This window comes from Sinocyclocheilus grahami, unplaced genomic scaffold, assembly GCF_001515645.1.
Source record: "Sinocyclocheilus grahami isolate Dianchi unplaced genomic scaffold, SAMN03320097.WGS_v1.1 scaffold1004.1, whole genome shotgun sequence".
NCBI classification, from domain to species: Eukaryota; Metazoa; Chordata; class Actinopteri; order Cypriniformes; family Cyprinidae; genus Sinocyclocheilus; species Sinocyclocheilus grahami.
The window spans coordinates 18,055-45,756 of NW_015506183.1; the positions used below are offsets into that span (position 1 = coordinate 18,055).

The 27,702-nt window shown below is 37.7% G+C and overlaps 2 protein-coding genes across 2 annotated transcripts; one reads left to right on the forward strand and one right to left on the reverse strand.

Moving 5' to 3' along the window:
- Positions 1–1,190: 1,190 nt before the first annotated feature.
- LOC107565485 (extracellular calcium-sensing receptor-like) lies at positions 1,191–4,840 on the forward strand. Its single transcript, XM_016250725.1, has 6 exons — positions 1,191–1,411; positions 1,830–2,118; positions 2,272–3,027; positions 3,119–3,346; positions 3,632–3,755; positions 3,912–4,840. The coding sequence occupies exons 1-6, from the start codon at positions 1,203–1,205 to the stop codon at positions 4,838–4,840; spliced, it is 2,535 nt and encodes an 844-aa protein (XP_016106211.1). The 5' UTR covers positions 1,191–1,202.
- Positions 4,841–21,749: 16,909 nt separating this feature from the next.
- On the reverse strand, positions 21,750–24,084 carry LOC107565479 (uncharacterized). The gene is made up of 6 exons (XM_016250719.1): positions 23,900–24,084; positions 23,757–23,802; positions 23,562–23,653; positions 22,809–22,919; positions 22,353–22,609; positions 21,750–22,229 (listed from the first exon to the last, which is right to left on the reverse strand). Exons 1-6 carry the CDS (start codon positions 24,082–24,084, stop codon positions 22,033–22,035), a joined length of 888 nt encoding a protein of 295 aa, XP_016106205.1. The 3' UTR covers positions 21,750–22,032.
- Positions 24,085–27,702: the final 3,618 nt, after the last annotated feature.

Sequence of the window (27,702 nt, forward strand, 5' to 3'; positions counted from 1 at the left end):
CAGAGAGAGAGAGTCCACTTCGATGAAACGAGATCGGACACTGGAGTGAAGTGAGGTGTGTGCTTTTGTATGGGAGCCGAGTGTGATTGTTGATCCGTGCCAGATGCATGTGATTAGAACTCAAATGATGGTGTTCGCTGTGATTGGGAGATGATTGAGCCTGGCCGATCTGTGACAACCTTAGAGAACCATTGAAAACGTTTTTCCCCATTCAGCCTTATATTTGGAGAGCTTCTTGAGCAGGAGACTCTGTTGCTATGGAAACAAAGATGCTAAAATGCAATCACGAGCACTTGAGCATCTCTACTACTTATTGCTAAATTTATTTATTTGTATTTGCTATTATTATTCTCTCCACAGTCAAAAAGTATTTAAATCCTGTTTATTTAGCCGTGTGTAAGCCTATGTAAAATACAGGACAAATCATGTCTTGTGTTGATTTGACATGGGACTAATTTTCCCTTTAAATTTGGGAAAATCCTCTCTTTTACAAGATGGGTGGCAACCCTAGTTGTAACTCTTTCCAGTATAGCCTACCTATTTCTGCTGGACCCACACATATTAAAAGAATTGGAATTAATTGAACTTATTCACATTATTTATTTATTAACTGAACTTTTTTTTTTTTTAAAGAGAGAACTACGCAAGTTCTAAGCGGCCATGCATTATTTTTTTTTCCCTTCTTGTTTTCTCGTTATAACGACTTATTTTCTCGTTATATCGACATAACGAGAGTTGTTTTCTCGTTATAATGACTTATTTTCTCGTTATATCGACATAACGAGAGTTGTTTTCTCGTTATAACGACTTATTTTTCTCGTTATATCGACATAACGAGAGTTGTTTTCTCGTTATAACGAGAAAACAAGAAGGGAAAAAAAATTATGCATGGCTGCTTAGAACTTCCGTAGAGAACAAAGTTTTATAAAGGCTTTATTAGATATTTGGCAATCTAAATATCAGAGCCCAGTAACAAATCAATATTACAATATTCATAATTTACTTATTTCTGATATTTTAAAACAAAACTTGTTTTTACTTGACTGGTCTATCCACTCCTGCTTGACTTGACTATTGCTTACCCTATGAGGTAATTGACTACACTCAAAAATCATTCATCCATATTAATTATGTCTATAAAATTGCAAATATTGTATCAGCTCCTTTGCACTTGTCATGTGCATTTGAGCTCAAACTTTGGGATGCTTCTCTTTCTTTACACAGTCCTGCTTTTCCATCACCTTCATACTAAGGTGGAAAACACTCTTTGCCGAATAATGGGAGACCCTAATTACCCGCTATTTTCCAAGGATGGAGACGTAACTATTGGAGGAATTTTTGCAATCCACAGAAAAGAAACATTACCTTCGTTTAAGTTTACTCAAAAACCTCAGCCTCTATCATGCTCCAGGTTTGATATGTTTGAAATTTTGTAAAACATTAGAGCAGATATAAAGTATTTTATATAAACTGATTTATAAAATACACTCCAGAAAATGGCTCATCTTACTTAGTATTTTTTAGTTTTGTTTCTAGTCAAAATATCTAATAATTCTTAAATCAAGATACTTTTACTAGATAAGCCAAATGACTTAAGATATTTAGTCTTGTTTCCAGGGGGGGAAAAAACTAAATTAAGCGCATTTAGCTTCTTTAAACAAGAGTATTTTACTTAATAAATAATAATAAAAAAAGACATTGCACATCTAAACCATTATAATGTTTCAAGAAGAACCAATATATGAAAACAAAAATAAATATAATTATTTACCTTACTGTATGTATGTTTATTCATTTAGTTGCTATTTACTGGTTTTATGCTTCCACAGTGTGAATCTGAGAGATTTCCGGCTGGCTCAAACTATGATCTTTGCCATTCAGGAGATTAATAGAAGTGAAAGTTTGCTCCCAAATATTTCGATTGGCTACATAATTTATGACACATGTGGTTCAAGACTGTCTACCATGACTGCAATAATGGGACTGATGAATGGTCAGGACTTTGGACCAGGAAACATTTGCAATGGACAATCTCCTTTACATGCTATTATAGGAGAATCAGAGACTTCTGCCACAGTGATTCTGTCCAGAACAACAGGACCTTTTAAGATTCCAGTGGTAAAGGGCAGTAATAATAAATGTTTGACATAATCACCATGCTGATGACTGTATCACTGCTCTTTTTTCTTTATATATATATATATATATAATATATATATATATATATATATATATATATATATATTTATTTATTTTATTTTATTTTTTCAGATAAGTCACTCATCATCTTGTGAATGTCTCAGTAACAGGAAAGATTACCCTTCATTCTTCAGGACTATTTCTAGTGATTATCACCAGAGCAGAGCACTTGCATCCATAGTCAAGCACTTAGGCTGGTCTTGGGTGGGAGCTGTGAACAGCGACAATGACTATGGAAACAATGGAATGGCCATATTTCTGAAAACAGTCCAAGAAGAGGGGATTTGTGTGGAGTATTCTGTGAAATTCTACCGAACAGAGCCAGAAAAACTCAAAAAAGTGGTAGACACTATACAAAAAGGCACTGCAAAAGTGATTGTTGCATTTGTTTCATTTGTTGAGATGGGTTTACTTATTGAGCAACTGAGTATTCAGAATATAACAGGCTTCCAAATGATCGGTGTGGAGCCATGGATAACTGCAAATACTTATTTCACTCCAAACAGTTTTCATGCAATGGGAGGGTCACTGGGGTTTGCAGTGAAAAAAAATAACATTGAAGGGTTTGCAGAATATGCTATAAAACCATTCTGGGACACAGCTTTTCCATGCTCAGAGAGTGAGGGGAATTATTCTCAATATGCATTAAGTTGCAGCAGATATGAGGAGCTGCTTGCACTGAAAAATTACAATGAAGATGTTACTGAACACAGATATTCAAGCAATGTCTACAAAGCAGTTTATGCTGTGGCTCATTCACTACACAGTCTACTTAAGTGCAAAGAACAAGAAGGTTGTGAGAAAGGCCTGACAATACAACCACATCAGGTAAAAGATAAAAGAAAGATGAATTACAATGGGATAAAAAGAGGGAATAATGTGTCAAAATGTCAAAATGTCAAAACATTTTTCCCCCTAGGTGGTTGAGGCTCTGAAAAAGATCAATTTTGCCATAAAGACAGGAGATCGTGTGTGGTTTGACAGTACTGGTGGCGTAGTGGCCTTGTATGAAGTTGTAAACTGGCAGCGGGACTCAGATGGATCATTCCAGTTTAAATCAGTGGGATACTATGATGCCTCACTGCCTACCTACCAGAACTTAGACCTTAATATTGAAAACATAATCTGGACTGGAGGACAGCTGGAGGTAAATGGCAATAACCTTTTTATCCTAGTATTTGTTTAAATCAAAGCAACATAATATTAAAAAAGTTAATTTTGAGGACAAAATTAAAAACAGAAACATTAAAATGTTGACATTATGTTCAATTTCTAAAACACTTTCAAGGTTTTTTTTTAAGAGAAGCAATTACAAACAAAATTAACTTACTAATTCCCCTGTTACACATTTATGCTTCAAAAATGCAATATTTTGTACACAGTGAACTGCGTGATGTATTTATTTCTGATAATGCATTTTTTCCCCATGTAGAAACCAAGATCTGTGTGCAGTGAGAGCTGTCCTCCAGGCACTAGGAAGGCTGCACAGAAAGGAAGACCTGTCTGCTGTTATGACTGTATTCCATGTGCAGAAGGAGAAATCAGTAATGAGACAGGTAACCTACAGCCCATCTCACAGTTTCAAAGAAAATTTATTATTTTCTTTTTTTCCCCCTTTTTTTTTTTACTGTTAAGGATGCAGTTTCTTATCAAAGGATTTCATGAATGACTTTTTTTGTCTCTAACTATAATGATCACAACTTCCTTTCCAGATTCAATTAACTGCAAAGGGTGTTCAGGGGAATACTGGTCTAATGCTGAGAAAAATAAATGTGTTTTAAAGGCTGTAGAGTTTCTGTCATTCACAGAAATTATGGGTATAGTGCTAGTCTTTTTCTCACTGTTTGGAGTAGGAATAACTGTGCTGGTGGCCATCCTGTTTTACAACAATAAGGACACCCCCATAGTAAAAGCCAACAACTCAGAACTGAGCTTCCTGCTGCTCTTCTCATTGACTCTATGTTTTCTCTGTTCACTTACTTTCATTGGTCGACCCACTGAGTGGTCCTGTATGTTGCGTCACACAGCGTTTGGAATCACTTTTGTCCTCTGTATCTCCTGTGTTCTGGGGAAAACAATAGTGGTGTTAATGGCCTTCAAGGCTACACTTCCAGGAAGTAATGTCATGAAATGGTTTGGGCCTGCACAACAACGACTCAGTGTTCTTGCCTTTACACTTATACAGGTTCTTATCTGTGTGCTTTGGTTAACAATATCTCCTCCATTTCCTTACAAAAATATGAAATATTATAAGGAAAAGATAATTCTTGAGTGCAGTCTGGGTTCTACTATAGGTTTCTGGGCTGTGCTCAGTTACATTAGCCTTCTTGCTCTCTTGTGCTTCATTCTTGCTTTTCTGGCTCGCACACTGCCTGATAATTTCAATGAAGCTAAATTCATCACATTCAGTATGCTTATATTCTGTGCTGTATGGATCACATTTATACCAGCTTATGTCAGTTCCCCTGGAAAATTTACTGTAGCTGTGGAGATATTTGCTATTTTAGCTTCAAGCTTTGGTTTACTATTTTGCATTTTTGCACCTAAATGCCATATTATCTTGCTCAAGCCTGAACAAAATACAAAGCAACACGTGATGGGAAAAACAGCATCTACGTCCTTAGCCCTCAAGGCCTACTGAGAATTTAAAACAACATGTCTATATTAACATGGAAAACATGCTCCCCTGGGAGCAAATTTCACAAACATAGAAAAACACAAATAAGTAATGCTTTAATTAAACCCCAGATGGAAGATACACCATATTAGTCTCATTAACTACATGTGGTGAAATTGTCTAAACCGCAAAGAAAATTAACAAAACACATGATGCAATTGACTGTTCAATGGGGTATAATTATTTAATATTAGGCATTAAAAATATCATAGGGAAAAAAAAGACAAACACACTGAAAAAGTATGTTGGACTTATGTTGTACATTCGTTCCACATGAATCAATAAATTTACGCTAACATAAATTTATTCACGTAACTTAAGCAACATGGAAAAAAGTTTTTTGAGTGTTCTAATTAAGCAGCCTCACAATGTTTTTTTATGGTACCCTCAAAGGATTTAATTAATTTAATATATATTTTTGTTACATCACTGAATTAAACTAAATAACAAACTGTTAGTGAGCATGTATTAACATGCTAAATGCTAGTTAAACAACATAAACATCCTCTGTATGCAGCTGTCCTCAGCCTAAGCAAAAGCTACAGTTTTCACCACAGTGGTAACCCAGTGTAATTTAAATGATCATAAATCCTAAAAACTATGTAATAATACTTATATTTTTAATCCTGTCAAATTCCATGCAAATCATGCAGGGAACTACAGCTTTAGTAATGTCAACAAATAAAATGATGTTGAATATACATGATTGGTTCACATTTACACATTATCAACAACAACAACAACAACAATTCTTTTTATTTAGAGGCGCTTTTCTAAACACTCAAAATACAAGGCAGCAATACAATCAAAGCAACATCCATTCAACATTAAGATAATCCATAAATTAAAATGAATCTGGAAAAGCTCATTTAAAAAGATGAGTTTTTTTGATGACAAAAAGTAAGACAAAAGTAAGAAGGCAATGACTTAACTGTACAGTACAAATAGTGGAAGAGTTCCAGAGATGAGGAGCAGCACAGCTGAACGCTCTGAACCCCATAGTGGTTAAACAACCAGAAGACATACCTAGAGAAACAGATGAGGAAGATCTGGCTATGTTCAGACTGCAGGCAAATCAGATTTCTTTCTCAAATTAGATCTTTTCAGGCAGACTGTCCGCACTATTAATTGCAAGTAATTAAACCATAGAGATATGAGGGTGCAGAGAGTTGTTTCAAAAAGAAAAAAGCAGAACCTTATACTCTACACGATATTTAACAAGAAGCCAATGTAACTGATAAAGGACAGGAGAGATGTGCTCAGTGGAATAAGTTCTAGTAATTATGTGGGCTGAATATTGAAAGCAACTGAAGTTTATGGGTTTGAGAAGTAACCCAAATTGGAGTGAGTTAGAATAATCAAAACATAAATTAACTAAAGCATGTACAATAATGGCTGTGGTATTTGGTGAAACTGATGTTCCATAAGTAGAAATATACAGACCGAGTGACACTAGTAACGTGTTTAAAAAAAAAAAAAAAAAAAAACACTATCAGGGATGTCACCCAGACTCTTAATCTGTAAAGACGGGGTGAAATTATTGTGAAACATTGTATATGTGAAATTACATAAAAATTGACATGGAATAAAAATGTACATGCTTTGACGTATTTTCTTAAAGCATGTTACTGGTCTCATTTTGATGATTTATGCAAGTTTTTTTTTTTTTATTAAGTTAGTTAGTTAGTTACACTTTAATGACTTTCATGCACAGAAAGAGAAAAGCCAGATGAATTTCTCAACCAGAAATGTAAAGTAAGCACTTCATTTCATGCACAAATTTCTAAACCTACAACTGATTTCATACTCATAAGGGTGAAAGCACTTTCCACCTAGTATGACACAAAATGCTTTTTCTCCAGAATCACTGGATCAAGAAATGCATTTGATTTTGTGGAGGATCTATGTATTTCATAAATGAAAAGGTTATTGGCTACATTTACAATCATTCATTCGTACTAATTACATCTATAAAAATGCAAATACTGTATCAGGTTATTTACATTTGGTAAGCACAGTTGAGCTTAATCTTTAGGATTCTTCTCTTTCTTTCTATGTTCCTGCTTGTCCATCAACTTCCTAACTTGCTGGAAACACTTTTTGCCGAATAATGGCTTTTCAAGGATGGAAAAATAATCATTGGAGCACTTTTTGCAATACGCAGTAAAGAAACATTACCTTCATTTGAGTTTGCACAAAAACCACAGCTTCTATCATGCTCCAAATTTGTTACATGGAAAGCATTAGATCAGATCAGATTTTTAAAACAAACAGACATTTAAAATGAAAATGCTTTATATTTATAAATGTATTTTATAACAGCAAACTATTAAAACATCTAGGATATCAAGGTGTTTCAAGCATGACTGTTTTTTTTCTTAGTGTATATATTTTATTTATTTATTTTAAGCTGAATGCAAATAGTGTTTACTTTTCTAACATATTGTTATGTTTATTTAGTTACTATGCTTTATTATTGTTTAATGTTTTCACAGTGTGAATTTAAGAGATTTTTGAATGGCTCAAATTATGATTTTAGGAGCTCTCTCGTCTTGCACTGTCGTCACTCCTACTTTTATTCTTCCAGAGCTCCTCCGTGGGACTCGAGACCGGTGAGTGGCACAGGTGTCGTGCATTATCACTTACTTCACCGGCCTCGCTCTGTGTGTGAGAGTGGTCCTGTATGTTGCGTCACACAGCATTTGGGTATTCCTCTGTATCTCCTGTGTTCTGGTAAAAACAGTAGTGGTGTTAATGGCCTTCAAGGCTACACTTCCGGGAAGTAATGTCATGAAATGGTTTGGGGTTGCACAACAACGACTCAGTGTTCTTGCTTTTACACTTATACAGGTTCTTATCTGTTTGCTTTGGCTAACAATATCTCCCCCATTTTCTCACAAAAATATGAAATATTATAAGGAAAAGGTCATTCTTGAGTGCAGGCTGGTTCTACTATAGGTTTCTGGGCTGTTCTGGGTTATATTGGCCAAATTCATCGCATTCGGTATGCTCATAGTCTGTGCTGTATGGATCACTTTTATACCAGCTTATGTCAGTTCTCCTGGAAAATTTAATGTAGCTGTGGAGATATTTGCCATTTTAGCCTCATGTTTTGGTTTATTATTCTGCATATTTGCACCTAAATGTTATATTATTCTGTTCAAATCTGACCAAAATACAAAGCAACATGTAATGGGAAAAACAGCATGTAAGTCCTATTGAGAAATAAAGCAGCGTGTCTATATTAACATTGCAATTTTTTTTATGTTTTTTATATATAATTTAGTCAAAGAAAAAAATATTTGTGTAAATGACAGAAAGAGTTATAAACTGATTTAAAAAGTTATATAAAAAAGCATTAGTACCTTTCATAAATGCTAAAATTTGAAATATTTATCGATTCTAAGGTTATACTACATAAACAGCATAAGTTGTTGAAATGCTGATAGTTCTAAATCTGCTAGCTCAACAACATGTAACATTAAAATATCTGTATATATAATATATGTGTATTACACAGTGCCTTGACATAATAATTTTGCTGTCAGTGAGTTTTATTTTGTTGCAATATCCTGAATGTTTCAGGCTAATTTGCTTTGTGAGTTTGATTTAAAAAGCCATTCAATAGCAATAGCAGTAGCAGTAGTTAGTTTCTTCCACAAAACATAACAATAACAAGACTTTTATTTTTATCTGCAGTGTTGTTGCACCAAAAATACCCTAAAAGTTTCAAACTGCCACAGGACAGTACATGTATGGAGACGTGCTGAAATCGCGTTTGGTCTCGTACTGTATCGCGAACCTTGTCAGTGTCGTGCACTTTGCTTGGCCATTTGTTGTGATTAACAGGAAAGTGTGTTCAAGCGCCAGCAAAACACAGTGTAAAGAAATACTCTTTGAGAGAAGCAGTCAATCAGCAGAAGTTAAAAGCAGCTCTTAAGTGTATTTATTTCTTGTCTCAGTGTTTAGCGCAGTTGTCGTTGCTAGGAAACGCTTGTTTTGTTTGGTGTGTGGAGACGTGCTGAAATCGCATTTGGTCTCGTACTGTATCGCATACCTTGTCAGTGTCATGTGCTTTGCTTGGCCATTTGTTGTGATTAACAGGAAAGTGTGTCCAGCTGAATTTAATTTGAGTTTTGTTAGACGAATATAAAAAGCTTAGTATACCGCGGCAGTCCTCGTGTGAAGTGCTCCTCGTGTAAAGACCATCGACTCTACTGTTCGACTCCACCGAACAGGGACACCAGCAAGGCACATAAGTATCGCTTCTGAATCATTCTCTTTCCTACTACTTGTTCCCCTTCTGTTTTCATTCGTTCCATTCTTACTATGTGTTTCCAGATCCCTACTATCACTACCACTCGCAAACCATGCATGCATGCTATAGGCAGCGCAATCCTAACAACCTGCTCACTTTGCCTATGTCTACTAATACACTACTTTCTTTTTCTATTGGTCTCTGGAATTGCCAGTCTGCTGTAAACAAAACAGGTTTTATTACTTCTTTACCCACCCTCTTAAAATCCATTTTATAGTTGTTTATCGACCCCCAGCACCACTAGGTAACTTTGTGGAATAATTAGATGTGCTGCTCTCAAACTTTCCTGAGGATGGTACTCCCCTAGTTATGCTTGGAGACTTCAACATCCATCTAGATAAACCTCAGGCTGCAGACTTCCACTGCTTGCCTCTTTTGATCTCAAGCGAGTATAAACTACGACTGCTCACAAATCAGGCAACCAACTGGACCTTATTTACACACGACACTGCTCCACTGGTCATGTGCTGGTTATTCCACTGCACACCTCGGATCACTTCCTCCTCACTCTTAACCTCAACATGGTTCCTGACACAACACATACCCCTAAACATGTCACTTTTCGACGTAACCTACGCTCTCTCTCACCCTCCTGGCTATCTGCTATGGTTTCATCTTTGCTTCCTTCCCCTGAACACTTATCATCTCTTGATGTTAACAGTGCTACTGATACTTTCTGCTCCTCTCTTACGTCTTGTTTAGACACTTGTAAACACAGGGAAATGTGTTTCCTACATCACCAAAGCTTGGTGGACAAATTACTCTGCCTACATCCCAGGATATCCCATCTGTCTCTTCAATGCCTATTTCTACTGCACTTACAACTACAGGGCTATTGGAGACACAATATCTGCAGCCTTCTAATTCAGGTGTAACTATTAGACCATCCGTTCCTTCCTCAGAAAACCTCAGGCCACAATCTGCACTGGATTCAAATTTAATGAGTGCAAACTTGACACAGCAACGTAATGGACTTCCATGGCTATCTTCAGTCAGTCATTATCAAATTAATCCCAGTTATTACCAGACTGATCATGATCGTCATGTAGGAAGGGATCAAAGCCTTTTGCCTCCTGATCAAATGCAGGGAAATGCATTTTATATGCCCAGTCAACCATGGATGAATCCAAGTTGGCCACCCTTCTATCCAAGTGGAAGATTAAGGCCTCCACATCTGCCTGATTTTCATTATCCAGTATTATATCCATAATATGGCCAACATGCTCAACTTAATTGTGATACTTCAAGAGTTGCAATATTGCCTCCTAGAGATCTATCAGTTGGATTTCCCTATGCATCTTTTGGTTATCCTCATCAAATTTCCTTGCAACATAAATCTAGGACTGCTATGGAGCAGCAAGATAATCCGTCCAGTCTGTCTGCTCAGAATCCTTTGACATCCAGAGATATCACTGCTTCAGTATCTCAAGAGCAGCAAAGAGATATGAATCAAACATCTGCAGTCTTTCGAACTGGATTACAGCCGATGGTAACTGATCAGCATATGTCCATTCCGACTGCAGCGACTGTGCCTCAAACAATGATGCCTGCTTTACAGCCCTTAAGGTCAGCCTTTATTGAAAGACTTTCATTTCCATATCTTAAGAGTGATGATCCTCATGAGTTTGCCATGCTGAACATGCCTTTGAGGAATCTGATGCCCCTAGAGGAAACTGAGCAATATAAGTATCATATTCTTCTGGATCATTTAAAGTTTGATGCAGCCCGACATTTAGCCTTGGCTTATGCCCATCATTCCCAGCTTTACACTACTGCTTTGAAGGCTCTCCAGAAAAGGTATGGTCAACCCCATCAGTTGGTGCTTCGGGAGATTGCTGCTATTAAGAACTTGCCAGCTGTACGTTCAGGAGATCCTGTTGGGTTTGGTCAATTTGCTGTACGAGTTCAAGCTCTTGTTGGCATGCTCCAGTCCTGGGATCATGAAGGAGCAAAAGAGTTATTTTGTGCATCACATGTCCATCAATTGCTTGGTAAGCTTCCAGCACAGCAGGTCGCCAGTTTTGCAAGATATGCTAAAACTACTCGACCAGATGAACCTTATGACTTGGTAAATTTCTCTGTTTGGTTGGAAGAAGAATCAGAATGTCAGAATCTGGCTATCCAAGTGTTTGAACAATCTAGAGATGTGAAGTCCCAGACAAGAGAAGGGAGGCATACCAAGTCCCAATTTCAAACAGCTGCTTTCCTTCATGGGGTAAGTCCAGAGGTGAATGTACCCACTCAGAGAAGGAAAACTAAAATTGCTAACAGTGAAATTATCAGACCACAGGAAAGGAATAAGGGCAGTAAACCATCTTGTGCATATTGCAGCTGCACTGATCACCATCTTAGTCATTGCCCTGAATTCCAGAGCTTTGATACAGTAGCTAAACGGAAGTGGATTGCTGTCAACAACCGTTGTTGGAGATGTGGTTGGGCCCATAAATCATTCAACTGCAACCTGCAAAGAAAATGTCCAGTGTGTCAGAATCGTCACTTAGGAATATTGCATGAAGTAAATGCACACAAGCCAGATTCTGGGGTATTTTATTTGAGCAGACCAAGTGGCATTAACTCTGTTCTTTTGAAAATTGTGAAGGTAGTTCTGAGCCACCAAGGAAAGACTCTGGAAACGTATGCCATATTAGATGACAGTTCAGTTAAGGACCATGCTTATGTCTTCTGCGGCAGAATTTTTAGGTCTTCATGGGGCGGCAGAGTCATTAGTAATTCGAACCATCTGACAAGGCTCAGAGAAAATTGAAGGTGCTACTGTTTCTTTCTCAATTTCGCCAGCTGTCAATAAGCAGAGTAAATACAAAATATGCGAAGCCTTTACTGCTCAAAGGCTTGATTTACCTGAACAGACTTACCCAGTGCAGATCCTCCAGCGACGCTATCAACATCTAAGAGGCATCCCTCTGGAGGAGTTTCAGAAGGTTAAACCTCTGTTATTAGTGGGAGCTGATCATCCTCACCTTCTTTGTTCCAAAGAGCGAGTACGTTTCGGTCCTCCTGGAAGTCCAGCTGCTTTGCATACTCGTTTGGGGTGGACATTGCAGGGACCAACTTTTTTGGGTAAGAAGCTTGACTCGACCACACAGTGTTTCTTCCAAGCTTCCCTCTCCATGGATCAGTTGCATAAGGATGTGGAGAAGCTATGGCAAGTTGATGTACTTCCTTTCTCTCAGACTCCGAAGCATGCCCTGCGTTCTAAACAAGATAAGGAGACTCTCGAGTGCTTGGAACGGGAAACAAAGTGTGAAGAAATTAATGGAATCAAGAGATATGTGACTCCTTTACTCCGAGCTAATAATGCACCAGTTCTTAAAGGATCCCCCGAGGCGGTAATGCCAGCTTTGCGTCGACTGGAGAGACAACTGTCTAAGGATCCAGATCATGCAGTTATTTATGAGCAAGAGATTCAGAAACTCATTGAGGCTGGATGTGTGAAGAAACTGAAGTCCAATGAGATTGGATTAGGTGAGGAAGCTTGGTACATTCCCCACCATCTTGTGGAACATAATGGCAAGCATCGTGTGGTATTCAATTGTTCCTATCAGTATCAAGGTGAGAGTTTGAATGCATATTTGTTACCTGGACCAGTGCTGGGCCCTTCTTTGATTGGAGTCCTACTACGGTTTAGAGAACATCCAGTCGCTATCAGTGGAGACATCCGGTCTATGTTCCATCAAATCCACCTCTTGCCTTCTGATTCATCGCTGTTACGTTTCTTATGGCGAAATATGAGAAGAAATGACGCCGCTGATGTTTATGAATGGCAGGTTTTGCCATTTGGTGCTACTTGTAGCCCTTGTTGCGCTACGTATGCTCTCCATAATTGTGTGCAAAACCTTCCTGCCGAATTTCAAGATGTCAAGTCCTCTGTTCTGCATTCCTTTTATGTGGATAATTGCTTGCAAAGCTTTCCAAATAATCAAGAAGCAAAAGAGATGCTTATGAACCTGCGTTCTTTGTTAGTGGAAGGTGGGTTTGAGATTCGGCAATGGGCCAGCAATCAGATCTCTGTGGTAGATTATCTACCAGCTGATGCGCGTTCAGTAGACACTGATCTATGGTTGAGCCGTGACTGCACAGATCCGTGCGAGAGTACACTTGGATTAAGTTGGCACTGTTTGCAGGATATCTTGAGCTATAAGCATCGTCCAGTGGAGTATGCTGTTCTAACGTTACGTGTTCTATATCGAATACTCGCTCATCAGTATGATCCACTGGGTTTTATCATTCCATTCACGACACGTGCTAAAGTTCTTCTGCAACAGTTATGGACGAAGCCTACTAGAGAATGGGATGATCCAGATATCCCAGAAGGAATCAAGGCCGCCTGGATTGCGTGGGAAGGAGAGTTACCAGATCTGGTTAAAATCCAAGTACCTCGATGGTATGGTCCAAGAAAGAACTGGGAAGATCCAGTCAGCAGATAGCTTCATATATTCGGGGACGCATCAGAAAGGGCGTATGGTTCAGTTGCCTACATGCGTCTGATTAATGGAGATGGTGAGATTTCTGTTTCTCTTGTTATGGCTCGCTCAAGGGTAGCACCAAAGAAGACTGTTTCTATTCCTCGTTTAGAATTGTGTGCCGGGGGCTCAGCTAGCCAACTTGTTGCAACAGGAACTCACCTTGGCTATTGAAACAGTGACACTATGGTCTGATTCTACAACTGTGTTGACCTGGATCCAGTCTGAATCCTGCCAGTACAAGATCTTTTGTGGCAAATCGCGTTACAGAGATTCTTGAATATACTAGACCGGATCAATGGAGATATGTTGACACTGTAAGCAATCCAGCAGATGGCATCACTCGAGGCAAGAAGCTTTCTGAATTGTCTGCTACAAGTTCTTGGTTTCAAGGACCAACCTTTTTATACTTGAACTCTCAGCAATGGCCAAAATCTCCAGCATCAAGTCCCGATGAGGTCGGTACTGAACTCAGAAAACCTCTGTTCTGTGGACTTAATCAGACACCAGCAAACTTTCCATGTTTTGATTTGCTTCAATTTAATACCTGGTAAGAGTTGATTACGGCGACAGTTGAAACCCTCTCTTTGGATTCTGGAGATGACACCAAACCTTATCAAACACAAGCAGAATTGTATCTCCTGCGTCAAGCCCAGATGGAGGATTTCCCTGAGGAATATAAACTGATTAAAGATGGTAATGAAGTTCCCCGACACAGCCGTTTAGTTCACTTGGCACCTGAGTATGATCCAGTGGCAGAGCTGATAAGAGTGGTTGGACGACTCCGTCAAAGTGAAGATTTGGATTTTGAAGCTATTTATCCAATTGTCTTAGACCCTAAGAGTCATGTTACCAAACTTTTGGTTGCTGACTTTGATTCAATTTTGTGTCATCCAGGACCACAAAGAGTGTTCGCCCAGCTTCGTCGGAAATACTGGGTTCTGAGAGGGCGACAGTTAATAAAGAAAATTCAGAGGTCATGTCTTGAGTGTAGAAAGTGGAAAGGCATGCCTTCAGTCCCCAGAATGGCTGATCTACCAATTTCCAGACTTCGATTGTATAAGCCTCCCTTTTGGTCGACGGGTATGGATTGTTTTGGGCCCTTAAGCATTAAAGTAGGTCGCCGACATGAGAAAAGGTGGGGCATTATATTTAAATGACAGACAACACGGTGTATTCATTTGGAACTACTTTCTGGTATGGATACAGATAGTTTTCTTCTGGCCTTTCGAAGATTTGCAGCTCGTAGAGGTCGGCCCTATGAAATATTGTCTGATCAAGGGACTAATTTCAAGGGAGAAGGAGAACTTCGGAAGGCATTTTCTCAACTTAGTCCCTCATTTCAGGAGATGCTTGCCCTCCAACAAATTAAATTCTCCTTCAATCCACCATACTCGCCCCATTTTGGAGGTACTTGGGAAAGAGAGATACGGTATGTTAACCCTCTTAGCGCCAAAGTCGCAAAATTGCGACAAGACGTCATACTTAATCAAATAGACTGTAGTTCCTAATATGGTGTAATATCTCATTTGTATTCCCTACCACTAGATGGCAGACATGTAGTACTTCGATTCTAGACCAAAATTACGCCACCTTCCTATTCAAAGTGTTCGAGGAAATAGCAGAGCAAGTGAGCTTTCTTGTCATTGATGCGGAAGCAGTTCAGTTCATAGCGTGCGGGTACAATATCTATTATTTCCTGAATATTACTGATGAACAGATCAAAAAGTAGGCTACTTGTTCACATGTGTTTTACTACTATATAGTACAGTAATATAGTAATAATTTAGGACTTTCTCCTGTTTTATTGTTGGTTTCCTCTTTTCTGATCATTTGTAATGATAAAAAGACAAAAAAAAACTAATAGGTTCAAACATCAATTCAATATCTATTATTTCCTGAATATTATGACATTCAGGAGGGCCGCCCCTGATGACGTCATTCTATGCAAATTAGATGAGTATATTTACACCCCACATAAACTTTCGGTCATGCCCAACATTTTTCTAATTTACATTAGATCTCTATCTTTAAGCCCTTTCAAGCCACAAGCTTTTGAAATCTTGAAGTCAAAATCCAGCATTTTTCCAAAAAAACCCTGGCGCCTAAAGGGTTAAGACAGCATTACAAGTAGTTCTGGGAGCACAAGTGGTCTCGGAGGAAGTTATATATACAGTGCTTGTTGAAATTGAAGAGTTGTTAAACTCAAAACCTCTTAGCTATGTGTCTTCGAATATTTCAGACCTGGATCCCATTACTCCAAATATTCTACTGATGGGGCGGCGAGATGCATCCCTCCCACAAGTGATGTATGCAGATTCGGAGCTTCTTCCCCGTAGAAAGTGGAGACACAGTCAAGTTCTTGCTGATCGATTCTGGGCCAGTTTCATTAAGGATTATCTTCCTAATCTTCAGATTCGTCAAAAGTGGAAACTTGATGGCAATCTTATTGCGCCTTCTACGAAGGTCATGATTGTGGACCCCCAGCTTCCTCATGGACGCTGGCCTGTAGGGACTGTCAGCAAGACTTTTCCAAGTTCTGATGGGAAAAGAAGAGTTGCTGAAATTTTCAGTGAAGGGAAGCATGTAATTCGTCCTGTCAGCCGTCTAACTGTTCTTCCTGAATTTACTGATGAAGGCGATAGCACAGTAGTATAAATTTTCTTGTATACAAATGTTAACATATTTGGGGGCAGCTGTAGAAAATTCTGTTGTGATCTGATTGGTTGACTGAGTCCTGATAAGAACACATGTGGTCTCTTACTAATCAAGCCTCAGTCTCAATGTGTTTGTGTGTGTGTGAGAAGCAGTCTCTTTACTCATACATGGCCTGTGTGGAATTGTTGTGTTGGTGACAAAGTAAGTTCCTTTGATTTATGTGTAATGTGATTTGTGCTAATGTTTGTTTATACTAATTGTTTCTACTTTGCTTATGGGTAATCAGAAACCAACAATTGCCAGCACTTGTAACTATGGAAATGTCTACTCCTACTGGTTGAGAAAATAAAATGGAAACATGAGATTGATGACTGAATGAGTTTTAATGGACTCACCATTCCGGTAGCAATAGCCAAATCAGCCTAAGAATCCTTCCAATTTTTTACATGAATACTATGATATTTAAGCACTCATTTTATCATGTATAAATTAATATCTGTTAATCTTTTGTGTTATCTCATTCGTTAATCTCGTTTGTTATGCTATTAAAATTGCATGATATTATTCAATGAGTAAACTGTATATAGAATGTTTTGAATTTAACAGATCATTCCCAGGGTATTTTTTAAAGGGATCTCAAAAGGGACGAAAAAGGTTTCGATCTCCCTGTAAAGTGGTCAACACCAGCAGCAGGACTCTTTCCATGCAGTTCTATCTTGTGAATAAAAATGTGGAAAAGACACCAAAACCATCAGACGATTTTACACTTTTTCTTGCTGGAATGGGAAGGCGTACAAACTATCCGAAGATGCTGACCACTCTGAGGTAAATTAGAAAAGTACATAATAAGTGAGCTTGATCAAAATGAAGGTTTCATTTTAAAATCTATTTTACTACAGTATTGTTTGCATTCCATTGTAAATTCTATTTTAGATTATAACACATTCTCAGGGTCTAATGTATGCAGATTAATTTTAGTATATTAAAAAGTTGTAATGTACTGTTAACATTCTATTAATTCTTAACATTCATGTTCAGTATGTCTGCTTTTGAAATAAATGTAAGAGTATTACTGAATGTTTTAGTTACCCAGAAATCAGTTTTTGTGCAGATAACAAGGCAACTGATGGAACACTATCCAAAACTTGTGAAACTGACTGGAGGGTGGCTCCTGTACAAGGCTCTTGGTAATTAACATTAGAATAAATATCTAAATATAGATGTGTATTCTAAACTTGCATATGTGAACACAATTTACAGTATATTTTTATTGTGTGACAATACGAACCTCAGTAGTATTTTGTTATAACCTTATCAGTCATCAGACATTGATAACGCCAACCTTCTGAAGTGCAATTTAATCTTCTTGGATCTATCTATCTGTCTGTCTATCAAACTTCAGACTTTCAGGCTAGGCTTTCTCAAGTTAACCTCATAGTTTGTACACAAACTTTATTAATCTAGTTAAATTTGTTGTCTTTAAAGGTGGATCGGACCAGCGAAAACTGATGATTGTCCCACTAGAAGCTGATGGCTATAATGCCCAGTATTTAAAATCATCAAGTGGAGGTGGAAAGATTACTATGTTTATAGTTCCTCTTCAAGAAGAACTAGATATAATGCCTCTTCCTTCAGATGCACTGGAATTCCAAAAAATGCCAAAAGCAACCTGCCAAAACTGCAGCTTGTCCATGCCACTGCAAATCTTGGCTATGCATGTTAAGTCATGCAGTACCATTGAACTGTCCACTGAGGATGATACCACTAGTTCTGGAAGGGTAATGACATTTTTAGGAAAACTTACTCGTTCGTTATGTGTGGATGGACCGGTCACTTAAAACAAACATAGCAATAATAATATTTCATTTGCACTAAAGAGATAATGTGTACTGTTAGCAAAGAAATCAGCCAATTAATTTCTTATATATATATATATATATATGTAGTGGTCTCTACATATGACAATGCAAGTATTTTAACATCGAAAACATTATGCACTTTATAAGTGATATTTGTCTTTTTTTTTTTTCTAGTAGTAATTAGTTTTATTGGCTGATGATTGCATTGTGTTTTTAGGCTGCCTGTCCACTGTGTCTAAATTTTCCAATGGATTATTTAAAAGTTTATGCGGTGAAAGGTAACTTAACTCTCAAATTACAATTACATTTTCCTGACAAAATAGATTTAGCTTATTTTAGTAGTCAGTATTTTTAATCTGTTGTACATGTGTTTGATGCAGTTTGGAGAATTCCCAAGCACAGAATTCTGATCTGGAAGATGTTTTTGAACCATTTGGCTGTAAAATTGAAAGGTATGACTATTTTTTGCATTTTTAACTTGGACATACAATTTTACATTTATTACAGTAGTTAATAGTATTGGTAACACTTTACAATAAGGTTCATTAGTTAACTACATTAGTTAACATGAACTAATAATGAACTGCACTTATACAGTGTTTATTAATCTTTTTTTAAATTCAACATTTACTAATTCATTATTAAAATCTTGTTAACATTAGTTAATGCACTGTGAACTAACAGTGAACATCTGTATTGTTATTAACTAACGTTAGCGAAGATTAGTAAATAGAGTAACAAATGTATTGCTCATGGTTCATGTTAGTTTATACATTAACTAATGAACCTTATTGTAAAGTGTTTTGTTTTAATTCTTACTTAGCCATGAACATGTTCTCAAAAGCATCAGTGCGGCAGTAATTACAGAAGGCCACAGATTTGACATCACCGTACCGAGACAAAATATGCTGGAGAGGGGTCTTCTGCAGTGGCAAAGGCAAAAAAAATCATCTCCCATTAACAAACTGAAAGTTGCCTTTATAGGTGAAGCTGGAGTAGACACAGGGGCACTGAGCAAGGAGTTTCTGACAGGCATGATTGCATTACATGAATTAAAAATATATTCAGCAATTGTGTAGATCAGTGTTTTTCCAAACGTTTCTGGAGTTTCCCAATCACTGCATGTTTTTAAAGTTTCTCTATTTTTAACATCTGAATTTACTCATCAGCTGATTAGTAGAACTATGATCTGAAGCAGAGCTGGGTTTCAAACAGGAATGGTTGGTGTAGCTGATAAACCTTTACAAGTCATGCAGAATTGTTATAACCATTTTTTTCATTTAAGAAATGATTGGAGGCATTGAAGGCCGTTTTTTTTTTTTTGAGGGGGGAGCACCAAAGTATTATTTGTCTGATCTGGACAAAGGTCATTTCAAGTATGTATTTTGATACTCTATAGGACAGTCTTTTTTTTTTCAGACATCTCACTTTCTGTTATCAAATGTTTGCTGTGTGGAAATACTAAAAAAAAATTATTTTGCGTATATCATTCAGGACTATAGGAGAAATAATGGCGGTCAGCTTGGCCCAGGGTGGCCCAGCCCCAAACTTCCTTGCATATTGGTGCTATAAGGTCCTGAGTAATGGGTCTCTAGAGTTTGCGCACCTAGAAAAAAATGATCTGGGAGATGGGCACTATCGTGATCTCATAGCACAGGTATATTTATTTAGATGATCGTGATACTGACATGTTTTTGATGAAGAACTTTGAGATATGCACAATTCATTATTATTTCAGGTTGAATCAGCCACAGAAACCTCAATTACAGAGCTCGCAGAAGACATTCTGAACTGTGGGTACCTCAGTGTAGTCAGCATAGAGAAGAAGGATGAAATGACCCGGTATGTAGGAATTGTTAATGAACATTAATTTTAGTGAGGTTTGGCATAATTAAATTGACTTGTATGCATAGAAATTAACTTTGTCTCTCACAATGCTTTTCTTCCAGAGCTATTATCCTACATGCCACTCTTAAGTTGATCCCCATGCTGCAAGAGATCAGGAAGGGTTTGCAGCTTTATGGCCTTGGTGGTCTTATGGAAAAACACCCAGAAATTTGTCAGCCACTGTTTGTTCCTGAGACAGAAACTGCAGTAAGTACATTAGTAGTAGTAGTAGTCGTCGTAGTAGTACTACATAGATGTGGCTTTTGTAGTTCACAATCATAGTGCCACCAACTGGCTTCAGGAAGTGTGTCACTGGAGTTTTAGCATATCAATGCTGCTTGTCGCTGTATTTATTACTATTATTATTAGGACATGCAGAAACAACCATTAACATATGTGGGTTAATTTGCTGGCAATTGTAAAACTGCCTCTGTTATACATTCAAAACTTTTATTTATTTATTTATTTTTTATCTGATCATCTAACTCGTGGCGGGTTAGTGACAGCATTTACACAATGCTGCTTCTAATAGTTTTTTTACCCCAGATGTAACTAAACTCATAAGACTAGGCTTTAATTTGAACATTTGTTTTCATTGTTTTTCAACATTTTACTTAACAGGTCGTGGACGCAGACTTTGTCATTTCCATTTGCCAGGCAGAGTTCAGTGAAATGGGCTCAAACAGAGAACAGGTCGAGGTTGCCATGATGAACTGCTAGACCTTCTCCAGGAACTGGAGCAAAGTAAAAACACTAAAACTATAAATTCTGTATTAATTCAATATTTAGAGTATAATAGAGTAACGGTCTTTGTGTGTGTGTGTGTGTGTGTATTAGTGTACTTGGCCAGCCAGGCCCATCGGGGTCATTTACAGCTCTTTGGGACCGTGTTTGAAGTCAGATGGGGGAGATGATAGTGGGGGCTGGTTAGAATCTCCTTGACGGCGAGGAACCATTTGGCAATTTAAAACCCCTATACAAACGTAAAGTCTCTGAGCAGAACTGTAATTTATATGCAAATGTCAAAAGGCTAAAATGGGTCTCTTAAGCCATAAACACCCAAAGATCATGCATGATTCTACGCAGACGCTACATTGTCTTAAAAGTGAATGTATAATTCATTCTTCACTGTCATTATATATAGAGAAAAGCAGTTTTTTTTGTTTCCATTTTTAGTACTGGGATGTGTGGTAGTTTTCAGCACTTCCATGACCCTATAGTGTAAGCAGTATGGAAGATGGATAGATGTTTATGGCTACATATTAAAAACAAAAGCTGTCATCGTTTAATTATTAACCATTTGTAATTTCTTTTTCAGATGACCGTACTTCTGGTGTGGGAACTCTCCCCATGAGTCCGAAGACCTTCCTTCAGTGGGTGACAGGACAGGGACACATTCCTATTCTTTCTCAAGAAAAGACACATTTCAAAATCAGAGTTCAATTTAACCATAACTGTGATGCAGAATATAATGAGCATAGACTGTTATCCAACTGTGGCAGCAATACAATTATGCTACCTGTTAAACACGTCAAACTATGAAGACTTCAAAACTGTGTTGATGGAGGGTTTCTTTCTTGGCCAAGAATTTCTGAAGGTTTAGCTGCACAAGCTTGTCTAACTGTTCAACAAGCTTTAAGATTAGAAACGATGGACAATTTTTTGCCAGGAATTTATTGCTTGTATAACATTACAGTTTCAAGTTGATATAAAGAGTTTAATCTGTCATATGGTAAGCATTCCACAAACACTGTTCAGCACCACATGCTTCTTTGTGTTACTCAGCTTTAGTTTCGGGTGACACCTTAAAAGAGTGATATTGAATATTATACTGTTCACTGTATTTGAAATTTTTTTCTGGTGTTCAATAAAGATTCATTGGAAAATACATGTTTCCATCTCTAGTAGATATGAACAAGCAAAGGACAATAGATTTCGCATATTCACAATTGGTCAATGAAAAATTCGAAGGCACTGAATATAGATGTCTCTACCATTTGAGTGTGATGTCACTGTATGGTCAACAGCAGCTTGGAGGCTTCTTATTTCTTGTTCGTTTAGAGGGGGGAGGAGTTCTGGAACCACAACTCCAAATTCTGTTGATGATTCCTCATGGAAAATGGCACTTTCCCAGTCTATATCAAGGTCCTCTATATCCTAGGGAAATATAATCATTAAAATTCCTAGTTAAATAAGCAACCTCTTAAAAACATTATTTTTGTTATAAATTAGAGAAATAAAACTCATTCATACCTCTAAACTTTCAAGCTCACTGATGCTATTCTGCATAAGTCCCATCTCCCACAACAGATGTGGGGTCATATTTCCCTCAGTGCGGAGGGGGTGATGGTTCCAGCCCTCAGCAAATGCCTGCAAGTCTTTGCAGAGACGGGGAAGAAACACAAAGTGGACAAGGAAAATATGCAGTGTGTTTGAGATGTCCAGCAAGCCATCTTCTTCAAGACTATGGAGGGTATCGTAATATGTGCTAGTCACCGCTGTCCACACATCACGCCAGAGCCATTCTATTCTGTAACAGGAAGAATGATTACTATGTGTGTGATACTTAAGAACATAAATGGAGCTAAATATAAAATAGCTTGAAATTTCTAATGACTATAACAAAAAAAAAAAAAGTATATTCTACATTTATGTATGGCATGGCTAACAGAAAATTTAACAAATGTAACAAAACATATTTTCCTACAACCTGCATTTTCTTACTTTACCTTTGGTTATGTATGCTTTTTCCAGAGATGAAACTTGCTCTGTCTGTTCCCCTTACAGTGAACATGAAGCGTGCAATGTTGAGGTTCTCAACCCCTTGATCACCCCTAACCCTTTGCATGAATGTAAAAGATTAGTCAATCGGTTTAACGGTTTAGCCAAGAGGTTAATTTTTAATTCATGTTGTTCCAAACCTGCATGACAGACTTCTATATAACACACAAGGAAATGTTAGTCTCAGTATTGTGTTAGTCTCACAGTATGATAGTCTCAGTGATACAATTAGAGAGAATTACTGAAACAGTTACTGAAACAGTTGTTCCACTTAATACAGGTGCATCTCAATAAATTAGAACGTTGTGGAAAAGTTCATTTATTTCAGTAATTCAACTCAAATTATGAAACTCGTGTATTAAATAAATTAAATGCACACAGACTGAAGTAGTTTAAGTCTTTGGTTCTTTTAATTGTGATGATTTTGGCTCGCATTTAACAAAAACCCACCAATTCACAATCTCAACTAATTAGAATATGGTGACATGCCAATCAACTAATCAACTCAAAACACCTGCAAAGGTTTCCTGAGCCTTCAAAATGGTCTCTCAGTTTGGTTCACTAGGCTACACAATCATGGGGAAGACTGCTGATCTGACAGTTGTCCAGAAGACAATCAGTGACACCCTATATTATTTCAAAGTAATGTGTAAAACAAATCTTGTTCATGGTAAAGAAAATAAAGTTTTTCTAGCATTTACCTTGAAGGCACACCATTCCTCTCAACGGATTGTAGAAAGAAGGTAAAGGCAGTTGATGCCTTGTTATTGTTAGCTGCATCCAAGTACGTTATCTAAAGAGAGCAAACCATAATGTTTACTTGGAATGGACAGTAGATATCACAACAAAATATGTAATGACAGTTTTATTATAAACATACAAACACATCTAATTACCTTTCTGGAAAAACCGTCAATGCCCCCAAATATGACAATGTTGTATCTAGTTGGAAGAAAACAAATTTTATTAATTATTTCTATTGCAGTCTCGTGTACATCTGTACAAAAAAAAAATTAGAAACTTGATGTTGGTCACTAACATATCAAGCTCTTGGTCACCCATTGTACTGTAGGAGTCTGACACAGACAATCCAAACTCTCTCATCCTACGAAAAACTGTTCTTTCACTAACTCCTAATAGTTTGGCTATGAAAGGAACGGGCAGCTGAATGTCTAGCAGGGACTTGATCTTCTCATTTTCAATTGTGAATTTAGGTCGTCCCATAACTCCTGCAACTGCCTCCACCTCAATTTGAATTGTTTAATTTGTTTGATTTTCAACCTGCTCTCTCACCAAAATACAGAGGTCTCTAAGGGCATTTACAATGCATTCTGGGATAAAATTTTGTTCTTCTAATGCATCAATGAGTATTAGTTCATGTGTGCAAATGAAATGTAGATAATCAAGGTCGAGGCCTGTGGCAGAATGACTAACAATATACTGCAGTTTATTCAGTAATCTGTCCAAGACCAGTCGTCTCAAGATCTGTAGGGGGAAAAAAGTAGGCTTGTCATTATAAAATCTAAAGCAGATGTTAGACATCTAATATAACAGTGCTACAAATTGTATTTCTTAAAATGAATAACAAAATTCAAGAACTAGTTGTAATCGTCAGATTTAAATACGCTGAAATGACCTGTACCTTTCAGATAACTTTGGAGTCTGGAGTACTAATGTTTACAATACAGATTGTGCAGTTAGACAGTCTATGTCATTTATATGAAAAATAATCTAATTGCCCTCTTCCCAGATATTTCTAAGACACATTTGACATATTTAGCATCAAAATATATAAAACTGGTTACCTGAGATCGTCGATTCGGCGGATCCGTCTTGGCTCAATTCAAAGTCAAATGATTCCTTGTGCGGTTCAATATCAACCAATAAGATATCAACCAATAAGATTCCATGTACGATGCCTGCGTTTTCATTGGTCAGTCGTGGAAGCCTATTTCTGATTGGTTGTTGCCGTTTTGACAGCGTTTATTCCAAGAGTAAAGAGAAAGAGATCGTAGAGAAAGACTATTTAGGCATTCGCGAACGCACGGGACACATTCTGGGCACATACACGCTTACTTTAAGTGAAGAGGAGAGATTCGCGTTTGCAACGGACACGTTTTAAGTGCAGGCATATTCTCTGGGCGAGGTCAGTGAGAATTCATACAAGAGCAGCGTGTCTCTGAGAGATTCGCGCTCGGCACATTATATTCCGCGCGCGAGCGGAGAGATTCGCGCTCGCGCATTATATTAATGTACTTTCGCGCTACAATAATGCGCTCTCGACATTTGTCAGTAAAATAACGCCATAGGAGAGCCGCTTCTGGGACGGTTCAGAAACGTGCTGGTACAGTGGGGAAAAAAAGTATTTAGTCAGCCACCAATTGTGCAAGTTCTCCCACTTAAAAAGATGAGAGAGACCTGTAATTTTCATCATAGGTATACCTCAACTATGAGAGACAAAATGAGAAAAAAAATCTGTAAAATCACATTGTAGGATTTTTAAAGAATTTATTTGCAAATTATGGTGGAAAATAAGTATTTGGTCAATAAAAAATTTCATCTCAATACTTTGTTATATACCCTTTGTTGGCAACTCATTTTGTCTCTCATAGTTGAGGTATACCTATGATGAAAATTACAGGCCTCTCTCATATTTTTAAGTGGGAGAACTTGCACAATTGGTGGCTGACTAAATACTTTTTTGCCCCACTGTATAATCCCAACACAAGCACTGACTAGAGCAGCCGCGATCAGCTCCGGTGTAGTGTCGACATTTGCACCCAGCCAGATTATGCACCCCCTAGTATTGGTAGGTTTAGCAGTAGGTGTGGGGGAGGGATTAGGATTAGGGATGGGGTTGGGATTAGGAAATCAGGTAGCGACTTCAATTGAGAGCCAGAAATCTTGCTTGTTTGTAGGTGACCAAATACTTATTTTACAGAGGAATTTACCAATTAATTATTTAAAAATCCTACAATGTGATTTTCTGGATTTTTTTCCCTCATTTTGTCTCTCATAGTTGAGGTATACCTATGATGAAAATTACAGGCCTCTCTCATATTTTTAAGTGGGAGAACTTGCACAATTGGTGGCTGACTAAATACTTTTTTGCCCCACTGTATAATCCCAACACAAGCACTGACTAGAGCGGCCGCGATCAGCTCCGGTGTAGTGTCGACATTTGCACCCTGCCAGATTATGCACCCCCTAGTATTGGTAGGTTTAGCAGTAGGTGTGGGGGAGGGGTTAGGATTAGGGGTGGGGTTGGGATTAGGCAATCAGGTAGAGACTTAAACAAGGGAGTGCATAATCTGGCAGGGGTGTAGAATTCGGCACAACACCAGTTCCTGTGTCTGAGCCGTGACGCCCCGCAGATTTGTGCAAAGCGGAGCGCGAGTGAACGTGATCATTCCTTCCTCTGTACTACTAGTTTTAACGTGAATAAACATGACTGAACATCTCATGCCTCATGTAATTGCTCAATCAGTGTTTCAACTGTGGAAAGACATCAACAATACAGCTTGGAAATAAAATGTCACGTAGCATTTAATTTACCTCAGCAAGTCATCAGTGTCCACAGTTCAGTTCACTAGAGAAGTCTAGAGAGGAGCATTTTGCGAAATATTACACCATCATTCCTTCCTCTGTACTACTAGTTTTAACGTGAATAAACATGACTGAACATCTCATGCCTCATGTAATTGCTCAATCAGTGTTTCAACTGTGGAAAGACATCAACAATACAGCTTGGAAATAAAATGTCACGTAGCATTTAATTTACCTCAGCAAGTCATCAGTGTCCACAGTTCAGTTCACTAGAGAAGTCTAGAGAGGAGCATTTTGCGAAATATTACACCATATACTCATTATATTTTACTAAACCTGTTAGTCTTAATTACTTAATGTACAGTATGTTTAAATTAATCTGTTATGAAACATGCTATGACAGCCATTGTGTAACTGAATATATTTTAACAAATAGCTTAGAAATTGTATTATATATATCTATGAATGTGCAAATTAGTCCTGCCTCCACTCAGTCACTCCAGCCAGCGCCTCCTGATCCACTGAACTGTAGTAAACGCAAAACAATGGCATACACGGATAATGACTGATAAAACCATCTTTTTACTAGCGGACAACTACAGTGAATACTGTAACATTTGTTAAAGTTACTTACTTGATGATGTTGTGTCCTAAAATGCCTTGAAGACTCAAAAACAGCCGTTTGTGATTCTTAACTTGCATACGCGTGTGAAGTGCAGATGCCGATGCGAGAGAGGTGGGTCTGACTCCAGGCTACTTTTACACTGTTGCCACGGGTTATAATGCAAGTTAGTGGTTCTAAATTCACATTAAACCACAGCTTCATGTGTTTTTTGCTTTAATTTATTTTTGGTTTTGTGCTGGTATTGGTATATTTTGCATGCTAGTGATAGGAATCAATCCCTTGACGTGATTGGTTATTGGTTTCTGGGTCAGCCTTTGGGAAACTACAGCTTTAAGGAGAAAATACTCAGCAATGGTGTTGATTAATAGATTGGCACATATTAAAAACACCATATAGACAAATAAACAACATAAAAAAACTTGATTTTCACTACAGGGGGACTTTAATGGTACAGTCCCATTAATATAAGGGCTGGGTTTTGTTTGTTAAGAGAGGTTTTTTTTTTGGAGTGGGATCCCAACTGTTAACATCTGATCCCTGGAACTCCAATTTTTCTTTCGTTTATTTGTGCAGTTTTCTTTATTTTCTTTATGTATGGCCAAGTGTATGTTTTTAAAAAATGGGAAACCTATAAAGAATTGAACTTTTGCAAATCATGCTTCCTGCGTTTA